General features: G+C 42.6%; 1 protein-coding gene and 1 pseudogene across 1 annotated transcript in view; one reads left to right on the top strand and one right to left on the bottom strand.

Moving 5' to 3' along the window:
- LOC100984015 (snRNA-activating protein complex subunit 5-like) overlaps positions 1 to 5,160 on the bottom strand; it is a 278,450-nt pseudogene extending 273,290 nt beyond the window's left edge.
- LY86 (lymphocyte antigen 86) overlaps positions 1 to 17,846 on the top strand; it is a 66,804-nt gene that overhangs the window by 29,014 nt on the left and 19,944 nt on the right. The window contains exons 2-3 of the mRNA XM_003806723.5: positions 7,759 to 7,845; positions 9,128 to 9,256. Of these exons, the coding sequence (XP_003806771.3) occupies positions 7,759 to 7,845; positions 9,128 to 9,256 (216 nt within the window). The remainder of the gene's footprint in view (positions 1 to 7,758; positions 7,846 to 9,127; positions 9,257 to 17,846) is intronic.

Genomic DNA, 17,846 nt, shown 5'->3' on the forward strand with positions numbered 1-17,846 from the left:
ATGCACTGTCTCTCACCCATAAGACAGGTTCCAGTTTCCTCTCACCTTCATGTTAGGATCCTATGCTATGTGGCGCCATGGCACCCTCTTGGTAACACACAATAAAATCTTGCACTTAGTGCATTTGATTTTTTTGTTTTGTTTTGTTTTTTGTTTGTTTGTTTTCTTGAGACAGTGTCTCACTCTGTCGCTCAGGTTGGAGTGCAGTGGCGCGATCTCAGCACACTGCAACCTCCGCCTCCTGGGTTCAAGCGATTCTCCTGCCTCAGCCTTCTGAATAGCTGGGACTACAGGCACCCGCCACCACACCCGACTAATTTTCGTGTTTTTAATAGAGATGGGGTTTCACCATGTTGGCCAGGCTGGTCTTGAACTCCTCACCTCAGGTGATCCATCTGCCTCGGCCTCCCAAAGTGCTGGGATTACAGGCCTGAGCCACCGCACCTGGCCAGCGCATTGTTGATCTACTCCTAAGATGCAAAGATCAGACAAAACTGCCTCAATTAGGTCATTATTTTCCTCAAGACATTTGGCAAGATATTTTGGGCAGAAGAGTGTCTTCATTGCCACTCATCTGTTATGGTCTCTCATGTTTATATCATGATAGAAAAGCCATCTCCTCCTATGCTGATAGAAGCCAAACTTAGGTTATTCTGAGAAAGTGGAACTTAAGAGGCCAGAGGGGCCAGGCAAGATTCCTACTCCTTTTCTGTCAATAAAAAGGCTTATTATGAATTCAATTTTTTTTTTTTTGCAATTAAAAGCAGACAAGCTAGGGATCCAGAATTTTGAGTTTAGCAGCCCAAACATACCTTGTCACTCAAAAACATATTCACCAAGGTTGCCAGGCAGCCAGCAGGATGTTGCAGATTTTACCATCTCATATCACAAATAGTCGATATTCCATTATGATGGTGTTCATTTTATTTTTGTTGCATTTGATAGCAAGAAACGTGTTTAAGTATTTTGAACACACCGTTTACATATCTGAGATGAAGAAACAGGAAGCCAGTTCATACGTATGACTTGAATGTGCGAGTCAATTCTCGAGGAAATGCTGGCATAAAAGAGTCAAATGGGAGTGGAACTATTATTATTTGAAATAATGACCCATTGGGGAGCCTTGCTGTGCTACAGTAATAAGATTTGACAGGTAGAAAAAAGAAGAGATCAGGACATAATAGAAAACCACAGCTAGAATACATTTACCACATTGTAAGTTATTTCTTTTTCCACAAAGGTGGGGAGGGAGTATGAGGGGAGGAGGAGGAGGGAACACAGTGGCATTAAGGACAGAAAAGAAGAAAGTTAATTTTGCATTGTGCTGGTAATGGATTTCCAGCAATGCGATTTTACTGAAGCCTTATGCGTCATCCTCCTGTAAAGGTCTACGGTGACCCTTGAACATCATCCTATGAATTCGCCAAGAAAATTAAGACACTCCAGTAAAAGTACAGCCATGAAAGAAGACAGACTTCTAGTTCCATGCCCAACTAGATCTGTTTGATAAATAGAACACAAGCTGGCAGAATTGGCCATCAGCCAACCTAAAAGAAGAAATCAAAAGCAAGGTCTGTTTGTTATTTTGTTACATTTGGGAAAGAATTCTGAAAGATGCAGAGGAATATCTGCTACTATTTGGCCCGGGACTAGCAGTTCAACCACACTCAGACACTCTGTCTCCAGTGCCAAGTGGTTCTGTTTCTCTAGAGAACCCTAACACACCCCCCATTATTAAACAACCATCCAGTACTGTTTTATTGAGCAGTCAGAAGCAGACCAGCTTTATTCACATTCTGTTAACCCAATTTTTCCTTCCCTCCATAAACTGTTTGCTAGAGGCAGTCTTGCCAGTGCAGCTAAGCTGCCTGTGGCTGGTAAGGTCTCCTGGGCCCTCTACGCCCTTTCTCCTCCGCAGGTCGTGCCTCTATTGGAAGCATGCTTGTAATACCTAACATCCTCCTGGGGCCAGCCTGTGTTCTGCCAACAGCACATGCAGGAAGCAATACCAGCTCTTAGAGTAATGTGGGCCACAGGGAATGAGCCATGAATGTTAAGATGTGTTTGAAGAAAAGTCAGTGTTCTTAATCTCAGGATGGTAGCCAGATCTAAGTACTGGTATGAGAAGAAAAAGAGAAACAGAGAGAGAGAAAGGGAGGGAGACAGGGAGAGAGGGAAAGAATGAGAGACAGGAAGAGAGAAGAGGAGAGCTAGGAGAAAGGGAGGGGGAGAAAGACTACCTTTACAAAGCAGGAAGGACGTTGCAATCTTGGGGTTGCACTTGGCCATGAGTATGTGGAAGGCTGGTGGAAGTGAGATTGGAGGGGGGTCAGCTCCTTTTCACAGCGACTCTGCTGTAAGAATTCTACCCTTCCCTGAGAGGAGGAAGACCAATTTCTAACCATTTTAAACCCAAGCAATAGAAATGTAAAAAACAGGCACATACATGCGCTTGTACACACACACACACGAATGATTGTTAAACTGGTGACATCTGAATAAACTTTGTGGATTGTATCAATGTCAATGTCCCAGTTTTGGTATTGTCCTCCATGTAAGATCTTACCATGGGGGATGATGGGGAAAGACATATGAGACCTCTCTGTATCTTTTTGCAACTTCCTGTGAAAATATAATTATTTCAAAATATAAAGCTAAAGAAAAACCTCAAGTAGAGCTAGAATATGGAAAATGGGACTAGCTGTGTAAGAGTTGGGCCCTCCTCTATGCCTCAAACTAACCAGCCAGCAACGCAGAGGCCACAGGGGGCGGAGCTACATCCATGGCCTCCAGGACTTAGGGACATACATCCAAGCTTTCCGGCTGCCTGAAGTCAAATCAAGGATTGGTCCAGTGGAGTGCACCCAGGCCCCCACCATCCTCTGCTGAGGAATTTCACTTCTAGAGTCTGTGTCATTGGATTTTGTCTTCTTCCTACTGATTCCAGTTGAAAGCTCACTGCTAGCTGTTAATAGAAGCCATTCTGACAAGGTTGTCTTCCCCTCGACAGCTGCCCAGGTCTAGCCCAGCCTAGGCCACTAATGGAGGGTGGAAGGCACAAAAATACCTTTGGAGCTGATATTTGTTCAAACGCTGCTCACTCTAAACCTGGCTTGTTTATCCAACTCTATTTTACTCCATGAATGTCCAAGAAAACTTTTCTAGAAGAGATTTGATTGTTGCTGCCCTTTGTATGCAAAACAGATGCTGCTGGCTGCTCTCCTAGAGCTCTTCCTCACCTCTGGCAGGGTTCACATGCTGCTGGTTTGGAGAAGCCTGCCTTCGAGGGCCCACATGCCCGGGGGAGAGGGGAGCAGGGGCAGTTTGGGGTGTGCTGGATTCACCCACTATAATGCTGTCCTCCCTTGGGTGGAAGCCATAGAAGTCAACAGAACAGACAGCAAGGGAGTGCCACATAGAGGCCAAGGAAGAAATATTGAAAATGAACAGTCTTCTATTTCGTGATGAAGTTTTGACTTCTTTCCTCAGCTCATTTGCTGAAATACAGTGAAGTATCTGGAGGAAACACTTATCTCTGCCCTTGAATTCCCAGAACGCCAACTCTGATTAACTTTCCGATGTTATTGTTTCAGAAAGTCCAAAGTCAGATGATCCGTCTTACATGTATTAAAAGTTACTGAGGCAGGGGTCCAAGGGAAAGTCTCTCCGCTCTCAGCCTGTCCGTCACTGTTCATACTGTAGAAGGAGAACTACTTTAAAATGCAACCTACCATCTTTTATATTGGTAGGTGATTCTGAGGCATTTGCAGGATAGGTAAAGCCTGGAAATTGATACAGTGATTATTTAAAGCAGTGATCGCCACCAGGGGTGAGTTTGTCCCTCATGGATACTTTGGTAATGTCTAGAGATATTTTTGGTTTCACAACTAGAGGGTATGGGGGTGCTACTGGCATCTGGTGGGTAGAGACCAGGGATGCTTCTAGACATCCTACGATGTGCAGAACAGCACCCGCCACAAAGGATATCCAAAACAAAATGTCAATAGTGATGACATTGAGGAATCCTGCTTTAAGGTTCTCAGCAAATTTACTACAAATAACCACTACTATTCATCCAGCAAACAATCACTGGAGATTTAGTATGATATTAAGACATTATGTATAGCCCTGGCACTGGGGAGTTAGCTTTGCAGTATCTAGTGGAGGAATGACAGAGGTATACAAACAAATATAATGTAACATAAAACATGCAAAGTGCCTGAGTGGAAATGCAAATAAATACAGAGAAGGATATGAGTTTGAGAGGGTGGGGTTGGGGGAGGAGGAAGAACCAATGTCACTTTCCCCAAGAGGACCACAAACTGCATGTTTACACTCAAAGATATCACTCTTGCATATAAATTTGAAATAACTGCTAGGAAAGCTCACCAAACCCTTAAGCGCTTTTTAAGCAATCTGTCTTTCTGCTTTTATATACATATCCTCAGAGGGATGCAGCCTACAGCTTTCTTTGTGACTTTGTTCTTTATTGAGATTATTTTCCTAACAACAATGTGTTTCTAGTACCAAGAAAATGCTTTACTTCCTTCTCCCGCCCTTAGTTGATTCTTTCTATCTATACCTTTAAAATATTGATAAACATACAGTGTAATTCTATAGCTGCTAATCAACAACACAATACGTACTTAGCCTCTTTTATTTTGCCTGGATAGCAACTTAAATTTATCCACAATTTTGAGGATGCACCTTCCTAAGCATCTGTTCATTGGCTTCTGTCTTTTTCAATACTGAGTGCCAAGGATGTAGCAGGAACTATCGTCTCCAACCCCCTGCTCCTATTTTCCAGGCTGAAAGAAACCCTGGGACAGCACAGAGATACTTAGGAAGGAGTCCAATGAGCATAAGACAAAAGGGCTCTTTCCCACCCTTAGGAAAATTAGTGACTGGACCAAAGGGGTTTTGATCAAACAAAAGTGTACTTACGTTAGATTTGCAAGGCTGAAATTGCCTAGTGATCATTTCCATTGCAGATATCATAGACAATGATGCATCTTCCAGGTCAGCAATGTGGATGATAAAACTGTCTGGAACACTATCATTGGCAAATGTGAGCTCATAGCTAAGCTGAAATGGAAATCAGTTATGAAACAGAACTACCAGATGCCATATGCCTGCACACAAAATATTCTGGGCAATCTTACAAATCAAATAAGTAACATATGTAGTTGAGGTTCTATTTTGTGAGTTTCACTGCACAATACCAGGAAGCAATTTGTTTGTTTGTTTGTTTTTAACTCTGGCTTTGAATCTTGACTCTGACACTTTCTAGTGTGGGGATCTAGATAAGTTAATACAACATCTCCGAGTCTATATTTTCATAACAGTAAAATGAGGTAAATCATACCTATCTCTTCAGATTATTGTTTATTCTGCAGGTCTGGGTGCTGTCAGGAAAACGAAGACCATATCAATTATTTTAACAGAGAGAATTTGATATAGGAAGTTGGTTAGAGAACCAGTTGCTGGAGAACCAAAAGAGCAAAGAAAGGACCCCTGAGGGCTGGGAGAGCAAAAGGCAGAGGTTGTGGGGATTAGAAACTGGATGCTTGACAGAAGGACCCTGTGGAGCTGAGACACAGGCTGCTAAGGAAGGGGTGACAGCTTCTGATGTGCTGTTACTGCAGTAGCTTAGGGCCCCACAGAGCTGAGTCTCAGCTGAAGCTGGGAAGGTGCAAAAGAGCTGGAAACTGGAACCAACTGCCACTGCCAACATGATGGGCCATCACCAGTGACACTCCCAGCAAGTACTCACGAAGGAGCAAGTCCCTTCTTTGACCCCAGCCTCCATCTCTCTGCTACCTTGACTGGCAGACAGTGAAGGAGAAACATGATTACCGAGAGCCCAGTGAAAAAGCAGAGGAAAGAGGGCTGGATTTGGAGCTGAGAAACAGCCCCAATATATGGCCCATCCATTCACTCAACATGTACATTTATGGAGTGCTTACTGTGGATCAGACCGTGAGGCTGTGAGGCTCTCTGCTAGGTGTTGCGGAACCTAGAGAATTAAATGGAAAACACTCCTAAAGTACAAGCCTCAGCTATTAGTACAAGGTAAACCCTCTGTTAAAAATAGCTCTCCTATCTCCAGTCCAGTGGGAAACATAAAGGAAAAGGAAATGGAAAGCAAAACAAACAAAACAAAACAAGAAACCAGCTCTGGCCTTTAAGAAATCTCATGTTTAGATTCAGTGTTGCAGGATAAGCCACGTAGCAAAGTGCAGAGTGATACATGTTTGTACACTTCACCAAGAATGCCAGACATCGCTGTTTTAAGAGTTCAAGGAAGCAAGAGAATATATGGGGGCAGGGAAGCCTTCACAAAGAAGATGGGAATGAGCAAGAACTGAGGATTTAGATAATGGCCAAAAAGACTAAGACCATTGCAAATGGGAGAAAGCACACAAGCAAATCAAACATGGTGGGAATGTGCTGGTGTGTAGGTTGCCACTCTGGCCTCAAGGAATGAAGGATGGATTTGTGATGTGGAGGATGGAAGTTGGAGCCAGTCGCTCATTTCTGGACTGTATTCTGAGGCATAGATAAGCCATTGGAGCTTTGTGAATGAGCAGAAGTTGTATGCATAAAATATTATCTTTATAGCCCCTATCATATCTAACACAATACCTTGTACATAGTGGCATATTTGGAGGAGGAAGCATTACATTAAATGGGATGGGATGGGATGGGATGGGATGGGATGGGTTGGGATGGGATGGGATGGGATGGGATGGGATGGATTGGGATGGGATGGGATGGGATGGGTTGGGATGGGATGGGATGGGTTGGGATGGGATGGGATGGGATGGGATGGGATGGGTTGGGTTGGGATGGGATGGGATGGGATGGGATGGGATGGGATGGGATGGGTTGGGATGGGATGGGATGGGATGGGATGGGATGGGATGGGATGGGTTGGGATGGGATGGGATGGGATGGGATGGGATGGGATGGGTTGGGTTGGGATGGGATGGGATGGGATGGGTTGGGATGGGATGGGATGGGATGGGATGGGTTGGGTTGGGATGGGATGGGATGGGATGGGATGGGATGGGATGGGATGGGATGGGTTGGGATGGGATGGGATGGGATGGGATGGGATGGGATGGGATGGGTTGGGTTGGGATGGGATGGGATGGGATGGGATGGGATGGGATGGGATGGGATGGGATGGGATGGGATGGGATGGGTTGGGATGGGATGGGATGGGATGGGATGGGATGGGTTGGGATGGGATGGGATAAAATGGAATTAGAAAGGCAGGTCTTAACTTTGAAAATCTTTTTAGAAAATATTTTGAGCCTAAGTATTAATGTCTACTCAAGCTCTCCCAACTTTTGTATCTCCCTCTGTTTGATAATAATAATAGATACTTTATTAAATCCTCTATGCAATGCATGAGCAATTTTAAGGCCAAACGTTAAGGAACTGAAACAATTCAGGCAATGATAAACATTTTCTATGACAAAAACGTTAACAAGTAAAGATATAACCCAACTAGCAAGACCCTGTTTATTCCATGGATGGAGGCCCCCTGTTGTCAGAGTGAACATGACGTTGGCTTTGAAGACACAGAGGGGAGCTGATGAAAATATCATGGGCTTATTTTAAAAAGTGTTGGGCAATATGCTTTTGAATAAATGTAGCAATTCATGTGAAAACAATATTGTTGCAAATTTTGAATATGTTTGCAAAATATACGATGTACTCGCAACTAATCTATTGTTTTCTTCTTCGCAGATCCATTACAAGATTTTGGCTTTTCTGTTGAAAAGTGTTCCAAGCAATTAAAATCAAATATCAACATTAGATTTGGAATTATTCTGAGTAAGTAAAAAAAAATGATTAGCATGAAATAAAACATTGCACAGCCTCTTCCAACTCCACACACCCAATGACTTATGTTAACTGTAATGACTGGCTGAACTACTGTTCTCTCACCACTCTCTGGAATTAACTCTATTTATATCTTCATTTTCAAATCTCTCTCTGGGTTATATCCAGGTAGGGTAGAACTCTCACTTAAAGCTGTGCTTTTGTATTAAAAAGACTCTAGGCACTCATTTGGGTGCTATAAGCACCTGGAATCAGTATACCCAGCAAAAAAAAAAGGAAAACATTTTGAGATTAAGTATTAATGTCTACTCTGGATCTCCTAACTTTTTTAGTTATCTCAGCAACAAATAAATCTACTACCAGTGGTACGGTTTGTCATTTGTGTTATTTTGTATCCCAAATAGTTAATACAAATTCTTAAACCTTGACATCGGCAAGGAGGAGATGTAATATTTTCTCCCCTACCCCAATCAGTAAGCTAGAGCACTTTCTGATTGTTTAATTTTCATATGATCATGCAATTATAGTTGGTCAATATATTTTCTATAGCTACTAGACGACCTCCTTTTCCAAAGCAGTTATATCAAAATCAAAGTAGAGAGGTTTAATAAAATTAGCATGTGGAATCATTCCAGAGAAATGGAGGGAACATTCATAGAAATCAAGAACTCTCACGCATCTTTGTATTTCTAGAATCTTACACAGTATCTGGACTCTAGCAGCAGCTGGAGAAATGTTATGGGGAGAGAAAAAGCGAGAAAAGAGAAATAGAAGAGTGGGTGGAACATAAAAGGGAGGAATGGAGAAAAAGAGAGAATTGGAAGCCACCACCATGGAACCCGCTGCAGCTTCCTGTGCACCTGTGCTGCAATACCTCCCTGGCAACAGCAGCAGGTGTATGTAGGCGTGACCACACCCCACCGCCATCATGGGGAACAAATGATACTATGCAACTGAGAAATTCCAGAAGCCAGACCTGCAGACATCACATTAAAAGGCCATAGCATCAGGGTGGGGAGCTCAGCTGATTAACTACCTTGTTCCAAGCAGGTATTTTGAGAAACAGCCACCTTTCATACACAGGGCCCCATCATAATCCCCTGTAGCATTGCCTAAATGCTGTTTTACCAAGGAAAGAAGAAAACTGTTCCCCACACAGAGCAGATTAATGGAAACAAAAGGTTCTTTAGCTCATGCTGCTGTATACTGTGAATGCCTCTGATACACAGTGAAACACGCAGTAAGAGTAAAGCTGTTCTTCTCTTTCCTCCAGGAGAGGACATCAAAGAGCTTTTTCTTGACCTAGCTCTCATGTCTCAAGGCTCATCTGTTTTGAATTTCTCCTATCCCATCTGTGAGGCGGCTCTGCCCAAGTTTTCTTTCTGTGGAAGAAGGAAAGGAGGTAAGCCATCTGTCTTGCTCACTGCTGGCAGGGGCCTGCAGAGAGAGAAACTCGAACTTGCATCTGAGGCCAGGACACCCAGACCAGAGCTCTGTCTCTGCCCCTCGCCTTTGGACGAGCTTATCCTCACTTATCAGCATGTGTTGCAGAAAAATAACAATAAGGCCCATTCCATAGGCCTACCTTACAGGGCTGTTGTGAATATCAAAATGAAATGACACGTATGAGATGCTTTAAAACAGAACATTGTTACTGTGAGTAGCAGCATCTTATAAAAAAGGGCTGGCAGCAGAAAGAGCCAAGAGGTTCCAAAAATCCACTGAGGTTCAGAGTGCTCCCAGGTTTTCCCTCCACAACTTCCTTAGTGGCAGGATGTCCTTAATATAGTAATGGACTTCAAAAACGAAAAAAAAATGAAGCTTATGATATGTCACCACCTTTCCCACGTGGGTCATTGACTAGCAGGGCATCCGGGAGTTACACTCGAAGTAGAGAAACGGAAACCCCATTATATTAGCTACCTTTTCTGCAGTGCACCAACCCTCTACCGCCTGCCATACAGCCTTGAAGAAAGGGCAGGTCACCTTCCCCCACCTGTCCCCACCTCTCCTTTCCTCCTTGTCTTTACCCACAGCTTCACCAAGGCCCTGAGATGCTTCCGCGGTGTGGTTAAAACCTGGCTCTATTCTCTGACTGTCCTTCCCCAGGAGTGGTTCTCTCCCAGCTGCTCTCCCCTCCCAGGGTCTCCTTCCTACTCCCACTGGCCAAGGCAGGGCATACCCCAAGTACACCCCTCACCCCACATCTCAGAAATACTCCTTTATCTATTTTCTCATTCAAGAGAGCTAGAATTTTAAACAGTAAATTCCTTGTGAAATGCTGCAATTACTCCTTTTAAATGAAAGATCTAGAAGAAATTGGAATCTCCTTTCTACAGTGAGGGATGCAGACAAAAGAAAACAAGGAACTTAAGGGAGGAGTGGCCAGATGGAAGTCAGGGGAACTTTGCTGGGATCTGTAGAGGGCAGAACCAGCCTGGCTGCCTCACCACCCTCGCCATCCCTCCCGAGTGTGTGGCACATCACTGTATCCTAGCGTTTGCCATGTTGGACTGTCCTGGTTTACTGCCGTGTATCTTCCACATTGGACCACGAGCTGCTTGAGGGTAGGGTCATATCACCTTTGTCTTTTTATTCCCAGTATTTCAAATGTGGCTGACACACAGAGAGCTCTGAATACAGACACACGCAGAGCAAAATGCCTAACACGATTGAGCATTCGTACCAGGCCCTGTTCTAAGAGCTTTAGACCCAATAAGTCATTTACTTCCCACACCAACCTTACAAGTTAATACTACATTAATATTCCAACTTCATAAATGTGTAACTGAAGCACAGAGGGGTTTAGGAACTTGCACCAAGTCACAGAGCTTGAAGGATCCATGGCTTGAACCCAGGCAGGCTGACTCCAATCTTAGCTTTAATGAATGAATGAATAAAAGAACAAACAATACAACAAATGAGTGAGTCTTGCTTTTGGCCAAGGGATTTATTTAAAATTATCATTTCAGAAATCTTTCTGCCCAGTGATCTGACTTTGTTTCAAATTGGGACTTTTTTTTTTTTTTCTTAGCTAACCCACCTTAAAATCATAAGTCAGTTTTCCTCTCTCAACTTACTGGAGACATTTCTGATTAATCAAGTACGTTCATGCATTTCCTCAGAATGGTGAACTCATCATTAGTCCGTCCCTATTTAACTTTTTCCACCTGCCCTCAGCTGGGCCAACCCCGAGCTCCTCAACCACAGTCAGTCCTTTCTCCTTCCCTCCCTCCCTCCCTCCCCTTCCTTCTTCCCTCCCCTTCCTCCCTCCCTCCCCTTCTTCCTTCTCTCCCTTCTCTCCCCCATCCCTCCCTCCCTTCCTCCCTTCTTCAGCCACATCTTGCTCCACCCCCCTATACATACCTGCGGCATCAGCCTTAAGGGATCCTTTGCCACTTTCTCTTCAGAGCTGCATTTTAACACGTGCAACATTATTTGGATGGTCCCCTTAGCATGTGTGGCCCACTTGCCATTTGCTTTTCATCCAGACCTAGCTCAAGTATCCCTTTCTCTCTCTGTCTCTCTCTCTGTCTCTCTCTGAAGCTTCCTCCAGCCCCAACAGATGAAGTGCTCCCTCTGGGTGCTCTGGGAGCATCGTGTTCCTACTTCTGCTGTAGTGCTTATCTCAGATGGAATTGAATTTTATGGTTAGTGTGCGTCCCTCCCAATTAAACTTTAAACTCCTTGAAGGAAGGCATATTTCTTGCTCCTATCTGTCTCTGCTGACATGGCAAAGAGACCTGGCACAAAGTAAAGACACAATAGATACTTGTTTTATTGCATTTGCCTGTGAACATATGATGGATTGAACACAGTTTTACCAGTTCACCTTAAAAATGACTACTTAAGGCTGCTTATGCATGGCATAAAGACACAACATGCATCAAACCCTAGCAGAGAGTACATTTTCCTGGTCCTTCAAGTATAAGAAAACCTTGCTATTTTTGCCTGCGTGTGGTTTTAATAGGATTGATAAAACAGAAGAGAGATGGTTCCCTAAATCAGTTTGAGGTATTCAATTCAGTTTAGCAGCTCAAAAGGCTGACATTTGCCTTATTTGAATGTTGGACAGCTCTGCAGCATTTATCTGCTTTATTGCAATGGGAGTGATGACTGCATAGGCAAGCTGAGAAGCTGGCATTGGGGAAATTGCCGGAAAACTTCATATAGTGTAAAATATCATATAGTGTAAAATGATCAGAAAAGTGATATACAAATGCTGCATGAACAAATAATTATGTAAACTATGTAAGTCAGAGAAACTAAAATTTTAAAGTCAGAGGCTTTTTGGATAATTAAATTGTTTTAACCCACCCACAAACCTACTGCAGGAATGATTCTATTCCAAAGAAATGGTTAATAGTAAGACCAGAAGGGGAAAAAAGAACACCAGGGAGAACTAAAGTCAATCCAAATCCAAGCACAAGCTGCTGTTGACATGTTACACAGAAAAAGGCTTGCTCTGGGGCTTGCAGGTCCTTCTTAGCAGAGCGGTGAGAAAACTTAATGTCCACTGTGGGTGGCACATTGTGGTGTCACTGGCGGTTGAGCTGTTTGGTATCATTGCCATGGCATTACTATGCATTCCTCTGCAAACTGCATCTCGCTGGCTTTTCTCCAAGCCAAATAAAACACAAAATGGGTCAGGCTTAGTGAGACTGAAATGTTGCCTCCTTTCCTTCTGCCTTGTCCTCAGCTAGCTTTAAGGCAAGCATCACATTGGATTCAAAGACCAGCTGATGCTCTTTCAGTATGATTACTTACGCTGTGATTGACAATGTGGAGGAAATAGCATATATGGCCAATGATAGGGCATTGACTAAGTAGGTCATTATTCAGCCAAACAAAGGTACAGTATGCTGTGATTTTAAAATGATGCCGTAGATTACTAAATTACATGAAAATATATTTGTAAGAATATTATGTGACAAAGAAGCATGCTATAAAAGTGTAGTCACTGTTGAATCCTATTGTATAAAATGTGTGTAAGTGTATACACAAAAAAACTCTGAAAGAGTACACACTTTAGTGCTAAGAGTACTTATCTCTGCAGATCTTTATTTTTGTCTTTTTTGGAAATCTCGCTTGCTTTTATGATAAATTTGCAAGGTTACTCTTTTAAGTGTTACTTTATCATTATAGGAAAGAATAGAGAGAATAAATTCTCTTCCCCTGGGAATAAATTTAAGAGTTTTCAAAGATAATTACAGCCTATGTAATATCCAGCGATATTTGGACTCGAATAGAAAGTTCTGAATCAAAGAGTTGCGTAGAATATCAAGGGATGATCTAACAGCCATCCTCTTGCCTGGGATACCCACAGCCCCATTTACTCAGGCTGTGGGATCACTGAGAAGGAGACAACATTGGCCACTGTTTTACTTTCTTCTCTGTTAAAGCTGCCTTGGTCCTTCTGTCTCCTCTGATAGTATCGAGTCATTCAGATGTATTTGCTTTAGTTGATTGCCATGCTTTCAAACAGGTTCCATAAGCTACACATCCACTTTTAAGACTAAATTGAGCTTCACTGAATGTCCTTAATGACCACACCTAATTCCTAGCCCAAAGGAGGGAAGCTGCAGCCAACTCCCTCAATCCTCAAGAACAACAATGCCGATAGAACCCCTGTGTGATCCGGGAGCTTTGGTCTGGTCTGCAAACACCAAGCGCGCCGTTACCCCAGTAGGTCTCCATCTTGGTCGCACATTAACTGCTCCAGTGCTTTCTGAAGCAATGACCACAAGCCACAGGTCGCGACTGAGCCCTGAAATGTAGCCAGTCTGAATAGAGATGTGCTGTAAGTGTAAAGTACAGACTCAGTTTCAAAGCTTTAGTCTTAGAAAAAGAATGTAAAATATCTCTATCATTGTTCCACTGGTTATGTGTTGAAATGTTAATATTTGGAATATACTGAGTTAAGTAGAATTTATCATTAATATATTATTTTAATCATTTATCAATGATATTAATATTATATTAAAATTAATTTCACCTTTTAAAATGTGGCTCCTAGAAAACATAAAATTATATGTGTGACTCTCTTTAATATTTTTACTGGCAGTGCTGCATTATTATCTCCCTTTATAATTTTGAAGCTCCCAACATCCAGGCCATACCCCAGACCAATGATATCAGAATCTCTAGGAGTGAGAGCCAAGCCAGGTGGTGACCAGAAGTGCTCTGTGTTGAGAATATGGGAGGAAAAAACTGTTTTTTCCTATATACACCCTCATCTTATCAGATGAGGAAATTGAGTCTAACTTACCCAAGGTCACAAAGCCAGCGGGGGGTGGAACTGGGTTTCTGTCCAGCTCCAAACTCCTCTGCAGTATATCTTCTGTAAACATAAAGAAAGCTTTGCTAGAGAAGAAGTAAACTCATTTCAGCCCTCCACTAAGACAGGAAAAAGATTTAAAGGGCATAACAAAATTATAGAAATCAAAGGATCATCTTTGGGCATAACCAGCCATTATTATAAGGCAGTGGTTCTCAAAGTGTGGTCCTCAGACCAGCAACATCAGCATCATCTAGGAAATTATTAGAAATGGCAGATTCTTGGTCCCTACCCAGACTTACCGAATCAGAAGCTCTGGGGTTGGAGCTTAGTGATCTGTATTTTAACAAGCCCTTTGGGCCATGTGTTGGCAAACTTTCTTCTGGAAAGGGAAGGATAGTAAACATTTTAGGTTTTGCAGACCATATGGTCTCTGTGGCAATTGCTCAACTCTGCCCTTGCAGAGATAATATGAAAATGAGTGGACATGGCTGTGTGCCCAGATTACACGAAGTGAGGTATGTCTATATCTGCTGCATGTATTTTATAATTGATTTGGCTTTGTTTAATTTATGGACACTGAAATTTAAATTTCATTTAATTCTTACATGTGGTGAAGTATTATTCTGCTTTTGACTGATCAATCCTGCTCTAAGTGGTTCTGTGGCATGTTAACTTTTGTGAACCACTGCTAGAAGGTAAGTCAGAATCCAGGGCTCTTAGCCAGAGTTACTGAGCACAGGTATGCGGGGGCTGTCACCAGGTGGACACTTGACCTGAGCTGCAGCATAAATTCAGATCCAGGACACCAAGGACAATGCCACACCTGTGCTTTGACTCTGCTTTATAAGGCCTGTGCCAACAAATTAGATTTGGGGAAAAAGGGACTTAACAGAAAGACTGGTCAGAGTGGCAGCTGGCAGGAGGAAGAGCACCTTAGGAAAAAGCCAGAGAGCGGGCCTGGAGGCCTCCTTCCCTCCCCACAGCTGCCATGGACAGTCTGGAGGGCCATTTCATTTCTCTATTTCTCAATTACTGTATCTATCAAATGAGAGTGGCCATAATTCATTATTGGGTAAGAGTGGAGACTAAATAAGATATGTGATGTGTCTGACACGTTAGAAATCACAGCACTGAGTCCCTGGGCTTCCTCCCCTACCCGAGGGACCTTGAGGCAGAGGGTTGGAGCATTTTGTGAAAACTGCAGAGCTGATTGATAAACTCTGGTGGGTCTGTCATAGAAACAGGCCAGAGGACTCAAACTGGTTCACCATAGAGCCAGAGGAGCAGCCAGTCCATAACATCTCACACTGCCAACCTGCTCAGGATCCCAGAATTTCCTGACCAGTAACTGAACAAGTCTTTCATGGCTATGTTGTTCTGTTCTGTTTTGTCTTCTTCCTTTGATCTAAGGTCAGCCTCTAAAATTTTTATTTTCTACCACTGGCTTGACTTCCATCCAGAATGCATAATCTTAGGAATGTCTACTCCCTTCAAGGGAACCTGACATCTATCAAAGTGTGATCTGTCACCCTAGCCCACAATAGTCTGACATAAAGACTTTTCCCAAAGTCTGGGTTTGTCAGCACTCACCAGCACCACACATGAGACACCCACAGCCCTGTCTAGCTTGGAATGGAGTCAAGTTCACTCCAGTCTCTTTCAGTCTCTGATTTATCAAGCGTTCAACACATCTTGATGTCCACTCTCAATGAGGTTCATTTTGTTCAAGCAGTTTCCTAGAATATTCCACGTCAGGAAGATGAAAGTGAAATAAGTTAAATAGAGCCAAAATTTGGTTGTAAGATGTACTGTGGAGCCTGAAACTCAGGTATCACCCTGGGAAGTAGAAGCAACACTTCATTCTTGCTCCACAAGCTCTACCCAATTAAAAAGTGGAGAGAAATGACTTAAAGGTGGCTCATGTTTGGACTGTCAAGAATATATTGTGTAGGGCCGTGGAGACGTGAGGTTCTCAACTGGAAGTGAACCTGGCGATTTGGGTAGAGACTCAGATTAAAGCCATAAAGTAAATAGAATGAACACATGATTTTCTTTCTTTTTAAAAATTGTTTTATATTATTTCCAACTTCTATTTTAAGTTCAGGGGTGCATGTGCAGGATGTGCAGGTTTGTTACATAGTTAAACGTGTGCCATGGTGAATAACTGCACAGATCATCCCATGATGATCTGTGATACCATCCCATGATAACACCTAAGTATTAAGCCCAACGTCTATTAGCTATTTTTCCGATGCTCTCCCTCCTCCCAGCCCCCACCCTCCAACAGACCCCAGTGTGTGTTGTTTGCCACAATGTGTCCAAGGAACACATGATTTTCACACTTGATAATAAGAGACATGTCAACTGTCAAACCTGGTTCTGGCCAAACCTCTATGAGTTCTGACCAGGGTAGATCAACCTAGGCAAAGTGGCGTTGGTTCCATAACACCAAGTGAGTAATACTCTTTCAAAAATAATTTGTGTATTGATTCACAGACTGACTTGCAGATATCAATTGTACACAACCTACTGCCAAAATCAACTGAAATTAAAGGCTTAAGCGAGTTAAATAAATTGTGTGTGTGTGTGTGCATGTGTGTATACACTGAGTGTATATGATTATGAATTAGAGTATCTGTAGGTCAAGGAATCTTCTTTGAGACCTTGAAAGCTGTGATTGATGTAATTCAACCAATGAAAACCTGAGAGGACTTAATGATGCCTTATTCATGTCAGGATCCGAGAGAGGTGCAGAAGATAATGGCGCCCACAAGAACTGCTGATTCATGGCGCATCCATGCCTGCACAAGCCACTTCTCAGTATGAGCAAAATCCATTATGAAACACATTCAACAGATAAACATACCTCCCTGTGTGCAATATGCAAGCTAGAGAAAATAATTAGGTTTAAACTTGATTTTAAATGCATTAATATTTAAAGTTTGCAATTAAAAGAAATATGATGACACCTTTTGCAATCTGAAGAATCCTCTAGTTGAGAAAATAACTGGTCCCTGGTTTATCTTTTGTGTAAATCTGAACTTTCCTACTGTTTGACCGAAGTGAGAAATACATTATAATGAGATGAATTTCAATATAAAACAGAGTAGATCCCCTGAGAACTGTATTTAAAGTCTGGCATAATATTGCCCATAAGGCAGATATTTTTGTGACAGCATCCAAGAGATTCTGTTATAATGCTCACTGATTTTACACATACAAATAAGTCAAAGGTGTAACCATGGTGGGTGCTTGTGGTTACCCATCTTCCCTTCCTTTTCATTACGTTTCTTAATTAGATGTTTCTCTTCTGGTCCTGGTTCATGCTGAACACTAGGACCTGTGATCCTCCCAGTATCATTCATTGCAGAGCCTTCTCAATCTCACTGTCTGCATCAATTCAAAATTCTGTCTTAAGAATAATATCTAGATCAGCAGTCAGATCCCATCAGTTAGATTTCTATGGCCTCCTCTATTTCTGTTTCAATGTGCTCCTTTCCACAGATCTAGGAAATGAAGGGAATTTTGGGGGAGTGCTGGGAATGCAATCTGTTTACTGCCTAGATTTGGAAAAAATCCACAAATGCTTTCTGCAAAATGCCTTACCCCCTGCGCTGCTGGAGTAGAAGACAGGGCTAAACCACCTTCCCAGCAGGTGCTACTTGAAGAAATTAATCTATGCTGATGACCTGACAACCTCTCTAAAGCATGC

This window comes from Pan paniscus, chromosome 5, assembly GCF_029289425.2.
Source record: "Pan paniscus chromosome 5, NHGRI_mPanPan1-v2.0_pri, whole genome shotgun sequence".
NCBI classification, from domain to species: domain Eukaryota; kingdom Metazoa; phylum Chordata; class Mammalia; order Primates; family Hominidae; genus Pan; species Pan paniscus.